This window comes from Sinocyclocheilus rhinocerous, unplaced genomic scaffold (assembly GCF_001515625.1).
Source record: "Sinocyclocheilus rhinocerous isolate Xijiao unplaced genomic scaffold, SAMN03320098_v1.1 scaffold534, whole genome shotgun sequence".
Lineage (NCBI taxonomy): Eukaryota > Metazoa > Chordata > Actinopteri > Cypriniformes > Cyprinidae > Sinocyclocheilus > Sinocyclocheilus rhinocerous.
Genome location: NW_015646352.1, coordinates 896,160 through 914,118, shown reverse-complemented (window position 1 = coordinate 914,118; position 17,959 = coordinate 896,160). Strand labels below are relative to the sequence as shown.

Below are 17,959 nucleotides of genomic sequence, written 5' to 3'. Positions count from 1 at the left end.
GATATAAACTCAGAATTGTGAGATGTTACCTCACAGAATTGTGAGATAAACACACAATTACCTTTTTTATTTTTTCATTTGGTGTCGGGAACAAAATAAAAGTAAATTGTGAGATGTAAACTCAGATTTCTGAGCACAAATCAGATTTTTTTCTTAGAATTGCAAAGAAAAAAAAGTCTGAATTGTCAAATAAAAACTCGCAATTATCATAATTTTTTATTTCTTGGTGAAAATGGGCTTCCATACCTTTCTGTAATTTAAATACACATCGACCCTGTTCACAACCGATAAATCAATTATCACGAATCATGTTGGTTTAAAACTGATTGTAACTATGGGCTTTAAAGACATAAAAACAATATTAATTGGACAAAAAACTGTGGACAAAAAAACCCTGCCAGATTAGTCAGAACAGGACCCTGTCTTACTTAAAGAACCCTGTTTGTAGTTTTTAGGTACTTAAACACAGTTAGTGTGCAATATAGGCTTTTATGTTAGCGTTACACAAGCCTCCGCTGTTTTCACAAAGTGTCTGAACCTCCTTTGGTTGGGTATGTGAATTTCTCTCCATATTTATCTCATCGCAAATAAAAAAACTTTTTTTCATCACCACATCTTCCTTCATCGCTCATCTTCATCCCCTTGGCCTACGTAGAAACAGTACTGTGTGTATGATGACTGAGGTAACATCACCTGCTGCTATCCCAGCAGCCCCAGCACGTGCTCGCCGATGCCCAGGAAATACACACCCTGAGCGATGCCGAAGAGCGGAGCGATGACTAAAGCTCGACACGTTGCTCCTTTAAGAAACGCGGCTGGTCCTTCTCGTTTTAAAATGCGTCTGTGGATAAAAAAGGAGTGACTGCCATATAAACACTAAGATACATGAATATGGTCATTTTTATATTATCATATAACACACAGTAAAAGTCAATACATGCAAATATAAAGCTTACTGTGTGCAGTCAATGATGCCTCTATAGGAGTCCTCTCCTTCTCCCTTCTGCAAGGTCTGTAGGCGAGTCTTTATAACTGAAAATGACAAATATTAATAGATACATTAATTTATATTTTTTTTAGCATAAGGTGTAGATTCAGCCTGTCTTGGTTGTAATTTTAACTTCTCAGATCTGGTTTCCCAAATGCAGGTTATAACAGAGTTAAGTTCAGCAGTTAGTCTGACTCATTTCCATGATTTGGTTCTTTCAAACAGCTCATTTTTAAAGACCTTTTAACCTTTGGACTTGGACTTTCTTTCTTCTGCTGAACACAAGTTGACGGCAGCCATTGACTTCTATATTAATGAAAAAAAAATGCTATGGAAGTCAATGGCTACCACCAACTGTTGAAAATATCTTCCTTTGTGTTCAACAGAAGAAAGAAAATTTTAGAACAACTTGAGGGGGAGTAAATCATGACAGAAATTTAATTTTTTGGGTGACCTATCCCTTTAAGACATCACGTTGTCATATGTTCCCTCACATACTACATTCTCTAAAACAATATACTATTTATTTAATTTTAAGGTATTATTTTCAGTGCTAATTGTTTAAATATGCATTTTTTTATATGAAAAAAGAAAATCATTCTTTGAAACATTACATTAAAGCCACATGTAGCTAATCTCATTTCAGTTTTATTAAGAAAGGTATTTATTATAATTTCATGTGTCGCAATTCAGTTTGTTGCAGCTTGATTCACTTCATAACATTAAAAATCGAAATATAAGTCTACATTGAACAATACTAATCAATTCATATATACTCATTTTACACTTAAATAATTAAACAATATTTTAATGAAAATGCTAATACAATGCTATTTGCTCAAACCAAATCTATTTGTTGACTTGACAACCGCTATGAACAATTCAGTCGGTCAGATTTTTGTAAACCAGTTCAACTGATTAATTTAAAAGTTCTGATTCCAAAAAAATGATTTGTTCAAAAATCAACATTGCTACTGTACTCATAGCCCAACCCAGAAGGCCATGGGTTCCCTTGGGAAATTCTTATGTGTTTGTAGCGGTTGTTGATTTAAGATTACAATAAGGTCTTTAAGATATTACCTCAGATTTCAAATTTTGAAGCAGATTGTTTTTTAAATGTTAGTTAAACATTAGTTAGATATTTCTGAATAAGGACTTCAGCGCATAAACTTTAATTAGAGTCTGTGTCCATGCTGTAACATACCGTATGCTCCCCTTTACAAGTTACTCAGGATTAAGTGAGTGATGAAAACTGGGTGATATGTTTTCTGTGAGTCTATTTGTGAGCCTCTAAACAATGTAATATTGCAGACAGTACTGCCAAATCTTCAAATAGAGACACTGAAGCAGCTGCCAGTGTTTCCACTGTCCAAATAATCCTTCTGTACCCTTAACTGATGTTTTAGGCAACAAAGAATTATCTGTCGGACAATACAATAAATGTAGAGACGAGCTATAAACAAAACGCTTTCTGAATAGAACTTGAAAGCAAACTTTGCGGACTTTGCACGTTCAAAGCAAATGAAATGTTTCAGTCTACACATCACAGCAGGATTCGACCACAGCACATGGGCTTCACTAATTAATCACTCAGAAACAAAAGACTCATTCTGTGCCTTTATGAAATGCCTGAAATTAAATGAAAAGTGACCTAGTTACGGAACAGTTTGGTTAAAAAATGTACCCATAATTCATCACAAAACAAAAAAGCTGATTAGTATTAATTATTTGTGCTCACATTTCTTAAAGATCATTTTAAGTGATTCATTTGATTCTGATCTTCAGTAATAAGTAATTAATCTTCAGTAGAAGTAATCAGTACTTCTTTCAAGAAATGTTCAAAATATTTTGAGTACTTGCACAAATGACTATAGAAGTACAAAATCATTTCTTCGGTGTTGTCACATGAAAAGATATAATAAAATATTTACAAAAATGTGAGGGGTGTACTCACTTCTGTGAGATACTGTATATGTGTAAGTAACTACTTGGGGATACATATGTTTTTTTTTTTTTTTTTTTTCCAACACTGACATATACAAAAATCTGTCATTGCAAATATATTGACAAATATAGCATTCCCTTAAATTATATTAAATTTATCACATCTATTAAATGCAGTGTTGTTGTTGTTAACAACAACAACAACAAAAAAAACTAATAAAAATGTTTTTTGTTCATAGAAATAAAGCTGAAATGAAATAAATAGTAATATATTAATATAAAATACTAATATACATAACAAATATTAGCTAAGAAATTTAATTTAACAAAAATTTTTTTGTTGCCTTGGCAACTAACTGAAATAAAGTATATTTAATCTGAAGTACTAAAAAAATTGAAGCTAAATATAAATATAAAATAAATAATAAAAATGACAAAAACACATAACAAATTACTTTAACTTAAAGGGGTCATATGATGCGATTTCATGTTTTCCTTTAGCTGTTTGTGCATAAAGAAGATCTGTAAAGTCGCAAAGACTAAAGTCTCAAACCCAAAGAGATATTCTTTATAAAAGTTAAGACTCGTCCACGCCCTCCTAAAACGCCTCGTTTAAACACACCCCCACATGTCTACGTCACTGTGTGGGAAGATTTGCATAACACCACCCAAATGTATACGCAAAGAAAAAAGGCGGAACTTTTATTCTCGCTGTAGTATTGTTTATATAGTATTGTATAGTACTGTAGTATTCACGCTGTGTGTTTCGTTGCGAAAGCCAAACTACTTTGTTTGGCCTTCCAATAGAGGACACAACTAGAAATCAGTGGTTACGTTTTATTTACAACACTGTTCCAGAACAGTACAACCCAAATATTCGAGTGTGTGCAGCACATTTTACAGAGGAAAGTTTCCTGAACCTGGTAAGGGCGTAACATTTCCGTCACACGCCTGAGGTATTTGACCAATCACAACACACTGGATAGCTGGCCAATCAGAGCACACCTCGCTTTTCAGACCGATGAGCTTTGTAAAAATCGACGCGTTTCAGAAAGGCGGGGCATAGAGGAGAAACAATAATGTACACTATGTGGAAAATAATGTGTTTTTTGTAACCGCGTAAACGCATTGCATTTCACCAAATACACCAAATAATGTTTTTTTTAGCAACGTCATATGACCCTTTAAACTAAAATTGACATGAAAACTGAAAATATCAAAATAAAATAAAATTCAAAATATTCACAAATAGAATATTATATAAAATACATATATTAGTAAATATAATAATATATAAATAATATTAAAATAATACAGATTAAATGCAATAGTCATTTTATTTTTCTGATATTACTTGCTACTAATGAGACCTATTTAAAATAAATAAATATATATGCAGTAGGCAAGTTTGGAAATAATATATTAAAATATATTATATAATTATATATATTCAATATATTAAAACATAAGTGACACGACAACACATTAAAATGTTAGTAGTACTAAAATATAAATAAATATTTATCGTCTGTTAGCCATAGAAAAACTCTAACTGACTATCAACACCCAACAGTTTCTCAGCAGTGCAGCACTAGTGTTGAAACAGGATTAGCACTGATTTTTACAGGCTCGGATGGCTCTGAATGGGACATTTATCTGCATACAATTCTAAAGGAGAGAGAGCAAACTATGTTCCTCTACTCCTCCCTTGCCAGCATCTCACCGTCCAGAGGAGTGACAGCTACTGCCGCCACTGAGCCGGCTGCGCAGCCAGCCACGAAAGACTGCAGGAAGGGGGCCCGCTCCTGGGGGTTGCTATGGCGATCCTCAGTGCGGCCCACGGCGTTGAGGTTGGCGAACAGTGGGAAGTAGATCATGGAAAATGGGACGTCCCTGAACAAAGAACAGACATAGAGCCATAGAATGTAGACATAGCTGCAGGACGTTATTGATGAATAGTGATTGATCACTGTGTCTGATTAGTTTTAGTCTGTAAATGTAAAACGTGAAAGTGTGAGTGTAGAAATATAATTTAGGCTGTGTAGGCCACAGACTAGAGACAACAGATTGGGTTCTGATTAGAATTCCGTTAAGAAGAGAATTCCGCCTACGGTTAATTAGCAGCTATGAATAACAGATCAGAACTGACAGCTGGCAGGTTACATCAGTTCAGCTGGGATTACATCACAGACTGCGGGGGAGGGGCTGTTTGGATAGGTGAGTGGGTTTATTTGTGTGGGAGGTGTTAAAGGTGAAAGGTCATGTGACATCCATCCTTTTGTAAAAAAAAACAATGCGTGTTTGCTGAGAGAGCAATCACTTAAGTTAGTTAAGACAGCACATCACTGAAGGTTTGGAAAATGATCTAGATGTTGATCGGCTAACATAGCTTAGTTCTTTTACTTAAAGGGATAGTTCACCTTCAGTTGGCCCCTATTGACTTGCATAGTGGTTTTTTTTCTATACTATGGAAAGTCAATGGGGACCAGCAACTGAAGGTGAACTATCCCTTTAGGTCAAATAACTAATCTATGTTAGCTGTTAGCAGATTCTGTTATTATTTATAAGGGTGGCATGTGGTCCAAATCTTTATGACTTCCTTTCTTCTATGGAACATAAAAGGTGACATTTTTAAAGAGTTTCTTGGCTTCTGTTACAATATAATGTAAGTGTATGATGATTGGGCTCTCAAAAGACAGCAAAGAATTTCATAAAAATTGTCCATATGACTCATGCACTATAAGTCATACAATAGATTTGTTTGATGAACAAACCAAAATTTAAGTTGTTATTCTATTAAAATATTCAGTAGGCATGTCCGATTCACGAATTAAAACCGATTCACACCAAGGACGATAATTCAAATGATAAAGTTCCATATCATAATTATAATGATTATGACACACAGTAAAGATGTCATTGGAATCACTTCAGAGCTATTTTTTTCAACTTGTGAGTAATAAAAACATAGACAGCCAATCAGAACCACTCAATTTTAAAGAGCTCAAGCATTTAAAGCAAAAGAAAACATACGACTACTGTATACTGATGTAGACACTAATCTAGATATCTTCATAGTTAATATTCTTGGTGTGAACAGACCACCATAAAATTAAAACGGACAGTTTTATTAGATTTCATTTTATTTTATTTTAATCCAGTATTGCAGTGTTAATTATAAATGATTCATCCATGCACAACATTATTCAAAAAAAATTCTGTCAATTCATTTAAATCAATTCCCTATGGACAAAAACAAGTCATTTTTTTCTCATTCAAGGAGTGGTTTCACTTATACAAATATATAGGGAAGAAAGATGATCGCAACTTCCATTTAATGCAGACTTTGATATGTCGTATGAGTCTGATCTTTGCAATTAATTTGTTGATCTAGTTCACAAAACCAATTTGAACGATTTGTGTACAAATCAAACTGATTCGATTCTTGAATTCTAACTGATTCAGTGAACCAGTCATAAAGGCTGACTGGAGGGAAAGATTTGAATGAATAACAATTTAAAATAGAGTCTATTCATGACTAAATGATGATTTGTATTGCTTCAGAAGACTGAAGTTTTACTTTTACGGTGCTTTTGGTTTCTTTTTTGACCTTGAAAGCTCCATTACCAATATGTTCAAAATTGATCCTTTTATGTTCCACTGTAGAAACAAAGTCATGCAGGTTTTTTGGAGTAAATGATGACAGGATTTTCATTTGTAAGTGAAGTACTCCTTGAAAACATCAAAAACATTCCTTATAGTCCATATTACTATTGGTTATATGACTGATTGTCTGTTACCTCATCAATGTAGCACCTGCTCCCTTATAAAGTCCCCTGAGGCCTCGGGTCTTGAGTAGCTCCAGGGTGATACGGGTCGCTGAGGGTTGAGGAGGGGCGTTGGTGCCCGGCTGTGCTGCCCGAGAGGCAACCAGCGAGGGGGTCGGACCAGTGGCAGAGGCAGAGGCAGCGACAGTCCGCTGAGCAGCTTGTGAAGACAAAAGTGGAGAAGTTACAACTCATATCTTCAATATCATCTTTATATTTTATCTTGTAGTGTAATGAAACTGGAACTGCTGTTCGGTGGACACCATTCTACTCAAACAGCTTATTTCTGGCTAACCTTTGTACTTAGTAAGGCATCCTAAGATAGAGACCTACATACCTTGGATGACACTCATGGGAGCATAATAAACACACTTACCCAACCTTCCAGCATCCTGCAGTTGTATTTTATGTGGGAAGATTTGCATAACGCCGCCCAAATGTTCACGCAAAGAAAGAAGGCGTAACTTTTATTCTCGCTGTAGTATTGTTTATATAGTATTGTATAGTACTGTAGTATTCACGCTGTGTGTTTCGTTGCGAAAGCCAAACTACTTTGTTTGGCCTTCCAATAGAGGACACAACTAGAAATCAGTGGTTACGTTTTATTTACAACACTGTTCCAGAACAGTACAACCCAAATATTCGAGTGTGTGCAGCACATTTTACAGAGGAAAGTTTCCTGAACCTGGTAAGGGCGTAACATTTCCGTCACACGCCTGAGGTATTTGACCAATCACAACACACTGGATAGCTGGCCAATCAGAGCACACCTCGCTTTTCAGACCGATGAGCTTTGTAAAAATCGACGCGTTTCAGAAAGGCGGGGCATAGAGGAGAAACAATAATGTACACTATGTGGAAAATAATGTGTTTTTTGTAACCGCGTAAACGCATTGCATTTCACCAAATACACCAAATAATGTTTTTTTTAGCAACGTCATATGACCCTTTAAACTAAAATTGACATGAAAACTGAAAATATCAAAATAAAATAAAATTCAAAATATTCACAAATAGAATATTATATAAAATACATATATTAGTAAATATAATAATATATAAATAATATTAAAATAATACAGATTAAATGCAATAGTCATTTTATTTTTCTGATATTACTTGCTACTAATGAGACCTATTTAAAATAAATAAATATATATGCAGTAGGCAAGTTTGGAAATAATATATTAAAATATATTATATAATTATATATATTCAATATATTAAAACATAAGTGACACGACAACACATTAAAATGTTAGTAGTACTAAAATATAAATAAATATTTATCGTCTGTTAGCCATAGAAAAACTCTAACTGACTATCAACACCCAACAGTTTCTCAGCAGTGCAGCACTAGTGTTGAAACAGGATTAGCACTGATTTTTACAGGCTCGGATGGCTCTGAATGGGACATTTATCTGCATACAATTCTAAAGGAGAGAGAGCAAACTATGTTCCTCTACTCCTCCCTTGCCAGCATCTCACCGTCCAGAGGAGTGCCGGCTCCTGCCGCCACTGAGCCGGCTGCGCAGCCAGCCACGAAAGACTGCAGGAAGGGGGCCCGCTCCTGGGGGTTGCTATGGCGATCCTCAGTGCGGCCCACGGCGTTGAGGTTGGCGAACAGTGGGAAGTAGATCATGGAAAATGGGACGTCCCTGAACAAAGAACAGACATAGAGCCATAGAATGTAGACATAGCTGCAGGACGTTATTGATGAATAGTGATTGATCACTGTGTCTGATTAGTTTTAGTCTGTAAATGTAAAACGTGAAAGTGTGATTGTAGAAATATGATTTAGGTTGTGTAAGCCGCAGATGAGGGACAAACAGATTGAGATAGATTGAGTTTTCATTAGAATTCCATTAAGAAGAGAATTCCGCCAACAGTTAATTAGAAGCTATGAATAACAGATCAGAACTGACAGCTGGCAGGTTACATCAGTTCAGCTGGGATTACATCACAGTCTGCAGCGAGTCTGCAGGAGAGGGGCTGTTCGGATAGGTGAGTGGGTTTATTTGTGTGGGAGGTGTTAAAGGTGAAAGGTCACCGTGATGTATATCCATCCTTTAGTAACAAAACAGTGCATGTTTGCTGAGAGAGCAATCACTTAAGTTAGTTAAGACAGCATGTCACTGAAGATTTGCTAAAGATCTGGATGTTGATCGGCTATCATAGCTTAGTTATTTGACTTAAAGGGAGAGTTCACAAATCCATTCAAATTCTGAAATTATTTATAATGGTTGGCATGTCGTCCGAACCTTCATGACTTTCTTTCTTCTACAGAACATAAAAGGTGCATTTTTAAAGAATCTTTAGGCTTCTATTAGAATATAATGAAAGTGAATGATGATTGGGCTCTCAAAACACACAAGAATTTCATAAAAAAATGTCCATATGGCTCATGCACTATATTGTAAGTCAGACAATAGTTTGATGAACAAACCAAAATTTACGTTGTTTTTCTATTAAAATCTTCAGTAAGGATGTCACGAATGAAGGCCCATTCACACCAAGGACGTAAAACATCACAACTTCCACAAGTTCCACATCACAACTATAATGATAATGACACAGAGGAACAATATAATTGGAATTACTTTCAGAGCCATTTTTTCCATTACTTTCAGAGCTTTTTTTTTTTACAGTTGTTGAATGATAAAAACAACTTCTGTATATTGGTGTAGATACTAATATAGTTATCTTTATAGTGATTATTCTTCATGTGAACAGGCCACCATGAAATTGACTATTCTTTTTTTATGGAATATTGCTGTGTTTATTATAAATAATTTATCCATGCACAACATTATTTTTCTAAATTCAATCAAATCAATTCCTTATGAACAAATCAAGTCCTGCGTACATTTTTTCTCCTTCAAGGAGCCATTTCACTTGGAAATACAAATACATAGAGAAGAAAAGATGACCACAACTTCCGTCTTATGAGTCTGATCTTTGCAATTCATTTGGTGATCCAGTTTACAAAACTGATTTGAATGATTTATGCACAAATCAGACTGTTTTAATTCTTGAATTCTATTCAATTAACCAGTCATAGTGGTTAATTGCTCACCGGAGAGCAGGGTTGCCAGGTTTTCGCAACAAAACCCGCCAAATTGCTACTCAAATCTAGCCCAAAACTAGCCCATTTGCGTTTCGAGGGGGGTTCCCCGGTAAAAATCGCATTCCGGGGGGTAAAATACACGTTTTTCGGTGGGGATCCACCACTGATTTGTAGTCGTGTCCTCTTTTGGAAGACCAAACAAAGTAGTTTCGCTTTCACAACGAAAAACACAGCGGCCTAGTGTGAGGGGAAGCCCCAGCTTAGAATGCGCTGAGGCCAGGCTAGAGTGAGCTGAGGCCAGGCTAGAGTGAGCTGAAGCGGCGGGCTTGAGAACGGCGCGGCCGGCGATTTCGACGAAGGAGCGTCCGGAAGGACATGTGACGACCCCGGGCTGGACTCCGCTTCCTGGCGATCCACAGCGCAAAGTTGTAGTATTTCTTCAGCGACCCATGCCTTCTTTCTTTGCGTGCACATTTGGGCGGCGTTATGCAAATCTTTCCACATAGTGAGGTAGGTATGTGGGGGCGTGTTCGAACGAGCCGTTTTAGGTAGGTGTGGCTAACTCTTAACTTTTATAAAGAATATCTCTTTGGATTTGAGACTTTAGTCTTTGCAACTTTACAGATCTTCTTTATGCACCAAGAGCTTGTAACACTCCAAAGAGAAAGGAAAAATTGAAATCGCATCATATGACCCCTTTAAAGTAGCCCAATTCCGCGGGAAAACCAAGGACTTGGCAACACTGCCGGAGAGAAAGATTTTAATGAATAACAATTTAAAATGTAGTCTATTTGTCACTAAATTATGATTTATATTGCTTCAGAAGAAGCACATGAGTTCTGTGAACTACTTTTAAAGTGCTTTTGGTTTCTTTTTTGACCTTGAAAGCTCCAATTCACTGTATGTTCAAAATCTATCCTTGTTCCACTGTAGAAACAAAGTCATGCAGGTCTGGGGGAGTAAATGATGACAGGATTTTCATTTGTAAGTTAATTATTCCTTGACAACATCAAAAATATTCCTTATAGTCCTTGGTCAAATAGGTGATTGTGTCTTACCTCATCAGTGTAGCACCAGCACCCTTATAAAGACCCCTGAGGCCTCGAGTCTTAAGTAGCTCCAGGGTGATACGGGTCGCTGAGGATCGAGGAGGGGCATTGGTGCCCGGCTGTGCTGCCTTAGAGGCAACCAGTGAAGGGGTCGAACCAGCGGCAGAGGCAGCGACAGTCCGCTGAGCTGCTTGTAAAGACAAAAGTGGAGAGGTTACAACTCATATCTTCAATATCATCTTTATATTTTTTTCGTGTATATCTTTTTTTCTTCTTTATATTCTTATATTTTATATCTTGTAGTGTAATAAAACTGGAACTGCTGTTCGGTGGACACCATTCTACTCAAACAGCTTATTTCTGGCTAACCTTTGTACTTAGTAAGGCATCCTAAGATAGAGACCTACATACCTTGGATGACACTCATGGGAGCATAATAAACACACTTACCCAACCTGCCAGCATCCTGCAATTGTATTTTTAGCATTTCCATGGGGGTGGTGACTACCACCTGACAGGTTCCGGCTCCACAGCCCGCAAGGATTTCTCCCCACAGAGGTAATTTTCTGTGGGTGACAGATACAATGACAGATGGGGCAGATGATTATTATTGCATTTACCAAAGAAATAATTGCTCGCATTAGTCAGCTGGTGACCTAAATGCCTCTGTGGAATAGCTTACAGATAATGTTTTCTAAGGTCTTTGTTAAGAACCACAATAAAAACTCGGACAGAGTTGCTTACAGTGTTTTCTCAACACCGCTACTGAATCCACAGACTCTACTGAGACATTTCTTTACAGCTAATGAGAAACATCCAGCACAACCAGCGCGGTCCAACTCTCGAACAAATTACTCTAATTAGCCCATTCTTTTTAGTGAATCGGAAACATACAGTGCAACCAGCGCAGTTCGATTCCTAAACAAATGATTCTTATGAACTGATTTGTTTTAGTGAATCAGAAACATACAGCGCAACCAGAGGGGTCCAGTTCCTGAACAAATGTCTCTAATGAGTCAATTCTTTTTAGTGAATCAGAAACATTCAGCGCAAACAGAGCGGTCCGATTCCTGAACATATGAATCTAATGACCTGATTATTTTTAGTAAGAAACATAGAGCGCAACCAGAGGGGTCCGATTCCTGAAGATATAACTCTAATGAGTCAATTCTTTTAGTGAATCAAAAACATACAGCACAACCAGCGGTCTGATTCCTGAACATATGAATCTAATGACCTGATTCTTTTTAGTGAATCAAAAACATACAGTGCAACCAGAGCAGTCCGATTCCTGAACATATGACTCTAATGACCTGATTCTTTTTAGTGAATCAAAAACATACAGCGCAACCAGAGCAGTCCGATTCCTGAACATATGACTCTAATGAGTCAATTCTTTCTAGTGAATCAGAAAGTTCAAAATATCTCCTTTTGTGTTCTACAGTAAAATGAAAGTCATACAGGTTTAGAACAACATGAAAGTAAGTAAATGATGACAGAATGTTCATGTATATGCGTATTATTCCTTTGATTCTAATGTGCCCATTCTTTTCAGTGAATCAGAAACATACAGCGCAACAATACGTCCCGATTCACGAATGAATCAATACTTGTAGTAAATCAAACATGCTTTCAACTTACTGTGAGACTTAAATCAGTATAGCTTTTTTAGACAAATATCAGATGTGGGAGTGTTGCGGGAAAAATGCTTGCTTTTAGAAATGGTTAAAAAGTGGAGGTTACCCATCTTTGGAGAGCTTCTGTCTGAAGACATCATTGGCAGCCAGTTTGATTGCTTTCTCTGGTGTGACCAGTGTAAGATTCACAGCTGCACCTGAGAGAAACACAGTGAAGTGAAATTCTCAGAATATAAACAAAAACAACATATACCAGAACCGGTCAACAATTAAAACTATTAATATTTTAAATAACACTGTCCTCACCAGGAATGTGCAATAAGGTGGGAAATTAAATTTTGATTTTAAAACCCAAGTCGGCACTGTAGACAAGAAAAGAAACTTCATACCTCGATACATGCCAAAGTAGCCCTCCATTTTGATAGTCTTTGCCAAACAGTCCAACCTTCATAACAAGACAGAAATGTTCTGTGTGATTAATTAAATACTCCAATCTGGTTATGAAATATGCTAACTGAAATGTAATGATTCATTCATTCAAATGCAAAAAATTAATTCACAATTCATTGAAATGCATTGTAAAGTGTTTGGTAACTAGAATTAAAACAACCAGAATAATTTTGGAGACACCAAAATGCTCTCCATGTCTGTGTATAATGAACAGCCAAATTAGACATTCACAAAGAATTCTTAGAAGAGTGAGTAATGTGTGGAAGAAAGAACTTAAAACATAGCAGCCTGTCTCTTGCCCACAAACCACTTGGGTATTCGCTTGTTACATAAGTGTACGAAGAAGAAAAGAGCCCCTTACGGACCATCACTACAAAGAGCACTTCTCTTTATCTCAATGGTATCACACATGCATAAAGAGCAAGCTACTTAAAAAGTAAAAGAGCAAGCTACTTAAATAATATTCGGAAGCATGAACAGATCAAGCATGCAAAAGCATGCGACTCAAGTTGTTTTGCATCATCTGAGTCATTCAGTAAAATCGAGACAAAGTCCTCCGCCCAGAATAAATCACTAACACATGCTGCCTTCATGATTCACTTTGAGTGAAACCGTTGTTTTTTAGATGCAGAAATGTTTTTAAAAATTGTAAAATCAAGTGCAAAAAAACAAGTACACACAGGACCATTAAAATGAAAGAACTATTTAATAATCTAAATAATCGTTTTCCACAGCAAATAACTTTTTTGTGCAGTGGAAAGTTTCCATGAATGTTAAAGGTTCTTAATGCCACCATAGATGTCAATGAAGAACCTATATTTTAAAAATGCACCTGCAAAACAAGAGACCCCCAAACAAAGTGGGGGACATGCAATGCAGCATAGTTATGGGACCTCATAAAGATGTTGAACTCACATTCCACTATAAACACGAGCACCCTGCTGATTTTGGAGGCGGGTCTTGGCGAGATCAATGGGAAACACGCAGGTCACACCCACCAGTCCAGCCACGCCGCCGTTAATCAGCTTAGCAGGGAGGCTGTGAACACCAGGAAACACACACATGCAGGACAAAAACCACACACAAAAACATGTCAATATAACGACTTAGATGGATCTCAAATGATATATACGACATCAGTGGAAAATTTACCTCACTTTCTTCTCGGCCATTTTGGCCACACTTTAACTGATTTCCTCCAATTCTTCTCTCTCTGCTGCAAAAGTTTCAGGATAAACCGTCCACGGCTCACCCAGCCTGCCTTCTGGCACGGCGTGCTGACCTTCACAGCCTTCCCTTTAGGGAGAACAGCCACTCTTTGGTAAATATAAATCACCTTGAAACTTGCTAAGACACAATTGAAATACAATTCAGGACATCTGTGATGACTTTTTAGTATAACATGCAATATTTCTGCAATAAAAATAGACTTTACATTTGTTTTACAATCACTGATTTTACTTCCTGGATAGTGCTTTTCTCAGGCCCGGCTCCAGAATCACATCACTGAGGGTGCTTCGGTCGCCGTGATTTTGCCAAGTAAGACATGTTCCTGGATCAACATTACTGTCCAAAAATTTAGACCTAACCCAATCCCTAACCTAACCCTACTCATAATTTATTCCTAAAATCAGAGAGAAATGATAGGTGAATAACTAATTAACCCAACTCTTTTAGAGAACTACAGACCGGTTTCTCTTCTACCTTTCATTGCAAAAACACTTGAACGAGATGTGTTCAACCAAGTCTCAGCCTTTCTCACACAGAACAACCTCCTGGACAGCAACCAATCTGGCTTCAGAAGTGGACATTCGACCGAGACTGCCTTGCTTTCAGTTGTTGAAGCCCTAAGACTGGCAAGAGCGGCTTCCAAATCTTCTATACTTATTTTGCTGGATCTGTCTGCTGCTTTTGATACGGTGAACCACCAGATTCTCCTGTCAACCCTATTGGAAAATGGCATCTCAGGAACCGCACGCCAGTGGTTTGAGTCTTACCTCTCAGATAGGTCCTTCAAGGTATCTTGGAGAGGTGAGGTGTCAAAGTCGCAACATCTAGCTACTGGGGTGCCTCAGGGCTCAGTACTTGGACCACTTCTCTTCTCTGTCTACATGGCATCACTAGGTTCTGTCATTCAGAAACATGGCTTTTCATATTACTGCTATGCTGATGACACTCAACTCTACCTCTCATTCCATCCTGATGATCTGACGATAGCTGCTCGCATCTCAGCTTGTCTAACAGACATTTCTTGTTGGATGACAGATCATTACCTTCAACTCAACCTGGCTAAGACAGAACTGTTTGTGGTTTCAACAAACCCATCACTTTATCAAAATTTCACCATCCAGTTAAGCTCATCAACCCTAACTCCTTCAAAAACAGCTAGAAACCTTGGAGTTGTGATTGATGATAAGCTGAATTTCTCAGACCACATTGCTAAAACTGCCCGGTCCTGCAGATTTGCTTTATACAATATTAGGAAGATCCGGCCCTTTCTTTCAGAACACGCAACACACCTCCTTGTTCAAGCATTATTGTCCTCATTTGTAAGTCGCTTTGGATAAAAGCGTCTGCTAAATGACTAAATGTAAATGTAATATCTGTGATTGTCTACATTGCTCAACGCTACAAAAGATATTAAAATAGAAAACGATCTCCAGAGAGCAAAACATAAAGCACTGGATAGTTTGCCAAATCTGCAATGAAATGCCATTATAACAGCATTAACTGAGGGTGCTTGGCACCCTCTAGCACCCCCGTAGAACCGGGCCTGGCTTTTCTACAGTGCACAAACAGAGAACATCCTCCCTCCTAAAGTCTTTCTAATCTTGCTGCTAATGAGGTTGTGACCTCTTGAATTAATCTAAAGAAGAGAGCTAACAGGTGAGGGGCTTATCAACATGACTTCCTGTTCTTCAACACAGTATCAACAACATCATTTGTAAAAAGATGTAAATATAGATGTTTACAATAGACTGTGCTCTCTAAGTTTTTATTGACCACATATAATACTAAAGTCTTATACATCAAACTTTTATATTAGTATATCAGTGTTTTTAGTTTTCTAGAGTAGAATGATGTAGTGTAAACCTTATTTGAGTAGTTGACACATAAAGTGTCTCTGTCTTTTATTCTAGATTTACCTGTGAAAATGTATATATGTATAAGGAAATGTCTATGTCTTCCTGTATTTTTTTTTACCCCTTTATTTATTTTGCTCTCTTTAAATGGTCCTGCAGTTTGACAAATATATATTTTTAAATATTTAAGGTACTGCTTTATAAAAAGGTTCATTGGTTAATGCATTAACTAACAATGATCTCTGTTAATGTTAGATAATAAAAATACAACTATACATTCTTAGTTCATGTTATCTCAAGACCTTTAATTAATATTAAAAGATACAATTATTGATTTTAATAATGTACTATTCATTGTTGAAATTAACAATAACCAAAAGTAATGAAAGCTTTAGAAGTATTTTAATTGTTAATTCATGTTAAATAATATAGTTAACTAATGTTAGCAAATGGAACCTTATTGTAAAGTGTTACAATAATTTACATATTCTCAAATAAGGGATATAAAGCTGCATACATAAATAGTATATTTAAAATAGTTCTGAATGGAAGTCATTCCACTGAAACCGGTTGAAATTTTGTCAACTACTCATTACTGCAGGAAAAATTGCAGGATTTCTTTACTATTTTTCTTGCTTTCTCTTTTCCCTCACTTGTCCTAAAGTCCCCCTTTCGTAACCTTTCTCTTTCCTCGTGTATGTTTCCATTAACTCTCTCCTCATTTGGGGTACCATTCTTACTTTCACCCCTCTATCTTTTTTCCTCCTGCATACTGACATCCTCCCTTTTCTCTGTTCCTCTCTCTTCCTCTCGCTCTGTCTTTTCTGGAGCCCAGTGGCATTCTGAGCATGCCTTTCTCTTCAGCACTGCTTTCTTTAAACCCTGCTCTATTCATACCACTCCACTGCCAAAACATAGACAAGTGAGATCTGGCCCCCCTTCCCGATCCTTAAGCGCTCCCTCACAAGTCTTTCCACAACTACCCCAAACAGATCCCCCTCACGCAAGCCTGCATATTTGACCAATTCACAAGTTAGGAACTCTGTTTGAGAGGATGATTATCATGTTCTTACCTCTGTCAGTGTATTGACCGGGCAGATCAAGCTGTCCACTTCCCCCCTCTGCACGCTGACAATGTGTGCAGCAGCCGTAGTCAGGCACAAGAGATCCGACAGAGCCAGCCGCCACTCAGGGGCCGTTGCATAAACACAAGCATTGTCCCTCTGTGTTTAAGTCCCTCCCTCTTGTGGCGACTCCCAGTGACATAGACAGGGAATGAACAGCTTTCCACTAATGAAACTTGACACACATTCACACATATACAAGCATGTACATTGCATTACACAACTTCATCTCAAATTAAAAAAAAAAAAAGACAAAAAACATTATATTAACACAATTATATTAAAAATAAATAAAAAAAATTATGAAATTAGAAATGTAACAGTCATTGCATCCATTATCTGCTACATCCACAGTTTTGGCTACCAAATGATTATTGATGATCATAATGAAACAAATACATATTGATGATCATTTGTGTTGCTGTAATAAACCAAAATGCCATAATTCACATAAAATGTTAGATAGATAGATAGATAGATAGATAGCAGAAAGATATACAGGCAGACAGACAGACAGATAGAGGCCTAATGGTTAGAGTCAGACTTGTAACCCAAAGGTCGGGGGTTCGAGTCTCAGTACTGGCAGGGATTGTAGATGGGGGGAGTGAATGACCAGCGCTCTCTTCCACTCTCAATACCACAACTGAGGTGAGACCCTTGAGCAAGGCACCGAACCCCCAACAGCTCCCCGAGTTGGGTGCCATAGCAAAAATGGCTGCCCACTGCTCCGGGTGTGTGTTCTTTGGGTGTGTGTGCGTGTTCACCTACTCACTGCTGTGTGTGTGCACTT

General features: G+C 37.3%; 1 protein-coding gene across 3 annotated transcripts; it reads right to left on the bottom strand.

Moving 5' to 3' along the window:
• Positions 1-203: 203 nt before the first annotated feature.
• LOC107707478 (mitochondrial glutamate carrier 1-like) lies at positions 204-17,347 on the bottom strand. Of its 3 annotated transcripts, XM_016511501.1 has the most exons (11): positions 17,119-17,347; positions 14,115-14,258; positions 13,878-14,000; positions 12,902-12,957; positions 12,619-12,709; positions 11,354-11,441; positions 7,136-7,163; positions 6,733-6,919; positions 4,656-4,825; positions 957-1,032; positions 204-841 (listed from the first exon to the last, which is right to left on the bottom strand). In XM_016511501.1, the coding sequence occupies exons 2-11, from the start codon at positions 14,132-14,134 to the stop codon at positions 700-702; spliced, it is 981 nt and encodes a 326-aa protein (XP_016366987.1). In that variant the 5' UTR covers positions 14,135-14,258; positions 17,119-17,347; the 3' UTR covers positions 204-699. The 3 variants fall into 3 exon arrangements, with proteins under 3 accessions (XP_016366987.1, XP_016366988.1, XP_016366989.1); XM_016511502.1 differs by lacking the exon at positions 7,136-7,163 and having other exon boundaries at positions 11,326-11,441; XM_016511503.1 differs by lacking the exons at positions 13,878-14,000; positions 14,115-14,258.
• Between the last annotated feature and the right edge of the window lie 612 nt (positions 17,348-17,959).

Excerpts from the sequence above, each read along its gene's own strand:
- LOC107707478 (XM_016511502.1), bottom strand. The coding sequence starts at position 14,134 with ATGGCCGAGAAGAAAGTGAG. Across the intron at positions 12,958-13,877 it reads GCTCGTGTTTATAGTGGAAT|GTTGGACTGTTTGGCAAAGA; the intron begins GTGAGTTCAACA and ends CTTGTTATGAAG. Across the intron at positions 6,920-11,325 it reads GCAGGATGCTGGCAGGTTGG|CTGCTCAGCGGACTGTCGCT; the intron begins GTAAGTGTGTTT and ends TGTCTTCACAAG.